At 60.2% G+C, this 960-nt stretch overlaps 1 protein-coding gene across 5 annotated transcripts in view; it reads right to left on the bottom strand.

The window, feature by feature from the left end:
- The window catches only part of LRRC71 (leucine rich repeat containing 71), a 10,240-nt gene extending 9,306 nt beyond the window's left edge, over positions 1-934 (bottom strand). For 4 of the 5 annotated variants that reach the window (XM_005867605.2, XM_005867606.2, XM_014540851.1 and 1 more), the window contains exon 1: positions 617-934. In XM_005867605.2, the coding sequence (XP_005867667.1) occupies positions 617-776 (160 nt within the window). In that variant the 5' untranslated portion in view covers positions 777-934. The remainder of the gene's footprint in view (positions 1-616) is intronic. The other variant, XM_014540853.1, reaches the window with a different exon arrangement.
- Between the last annotated feature and the right edge of the window lie 26 nt (positions 935-960).

Here is a 960-nt window from a genome sequence, read left to right as displayed (position 1 = left end):
TATCCTCCCTGGTCCTTCTTTTCTCATACATCATATCACATCTTATTGTCTTTGTCAGCATCGCAGAGTGCGGGTTCTTTAAGATCAATTCAGTTCAAACATCTGCCAAGCTGAGGTTCAAGGACTGTGGTGTGAGTCAAACTGGGATTCATAGTCCAGGGTGGAGCAGCGAGCTCCGCACACAGTGGGTGTGCAATGCATGCTTGTTGAATGAACAGGTGAGTTTGCCGTCGACAAAACACGTTTTCACCATCAGCTCCTTGTTCCTCACTCAATAGGCAGGGCATGACTCACATTTCCATACGGCAGGGAAGAGCCGTGCCCACGGCCACACACTTAATGATGGCGACCACGAATAACACTCCTGCATGTGCCAGGAGCTGGTACATTCACACACTGGACTTCAGCCGGTGGAGCCCTTTCCCTACAGCACTTCTTGGCACCAGACATTCTATTATTTCCTGGATCACCTGCCTCACCCGCCCAGCACTCCAGGTCAGTGCCTGGCACAGCAGCGCACCATCCAGCCTGGCTAATGGGAGCTGCAGAGGCTGGTGGTGGCACACAGAGCCTCGAGGCCTCGAGGCCCGACCCCCCAACGCCGCCGCCAGCCTACCAGGGTTTTTGGGCTCCTCCTCGCCCACCGGCAGCAGCACGATCGGAGGCTTCTCCTTGGCCGCGCGATCCCCCTTCTTGGTCACCGTGCCCGACGACTTCTGGATCCCGGGACGCGGGGCCCTGGGGGAGGCTCCCTGCGCGGTCGCCTCGACAGACATGTCGGTGCCGTCCGCAGCGACTCTGGGGACCCTCCCGGGGGCGAGGAAGCAGGTGTGGACACGCCGGCTCGGGGGTCTCTATTCCGCATCCACTGGCCTGGCGTGTCCGCAGGGGCCGCGGCGTAGCTTCCGCGTCCCTCTCTCTCCACGGCAACGACGCCGACAGGCTGGGCTGCCGCCGAAA

The sequence above is a fragment of the Myotis brandtii genome, unplaced genomic scaffold, assembly GCF_000412655.1.
Source record: "Myotis brandtii unplaced genomic scaffold, ASM41265v1 scaffold250, whole genome shotgun sequence".
Lineage (NCBI taxonomy): Eukaryota > Metazoa > Chordata > Mammalia > Chiroptera > Vespertilionidae > Myotis > Myotis brandtii.
This window is presented reverse-complemented; position numbering and strand designations above follow the sequence as displayed.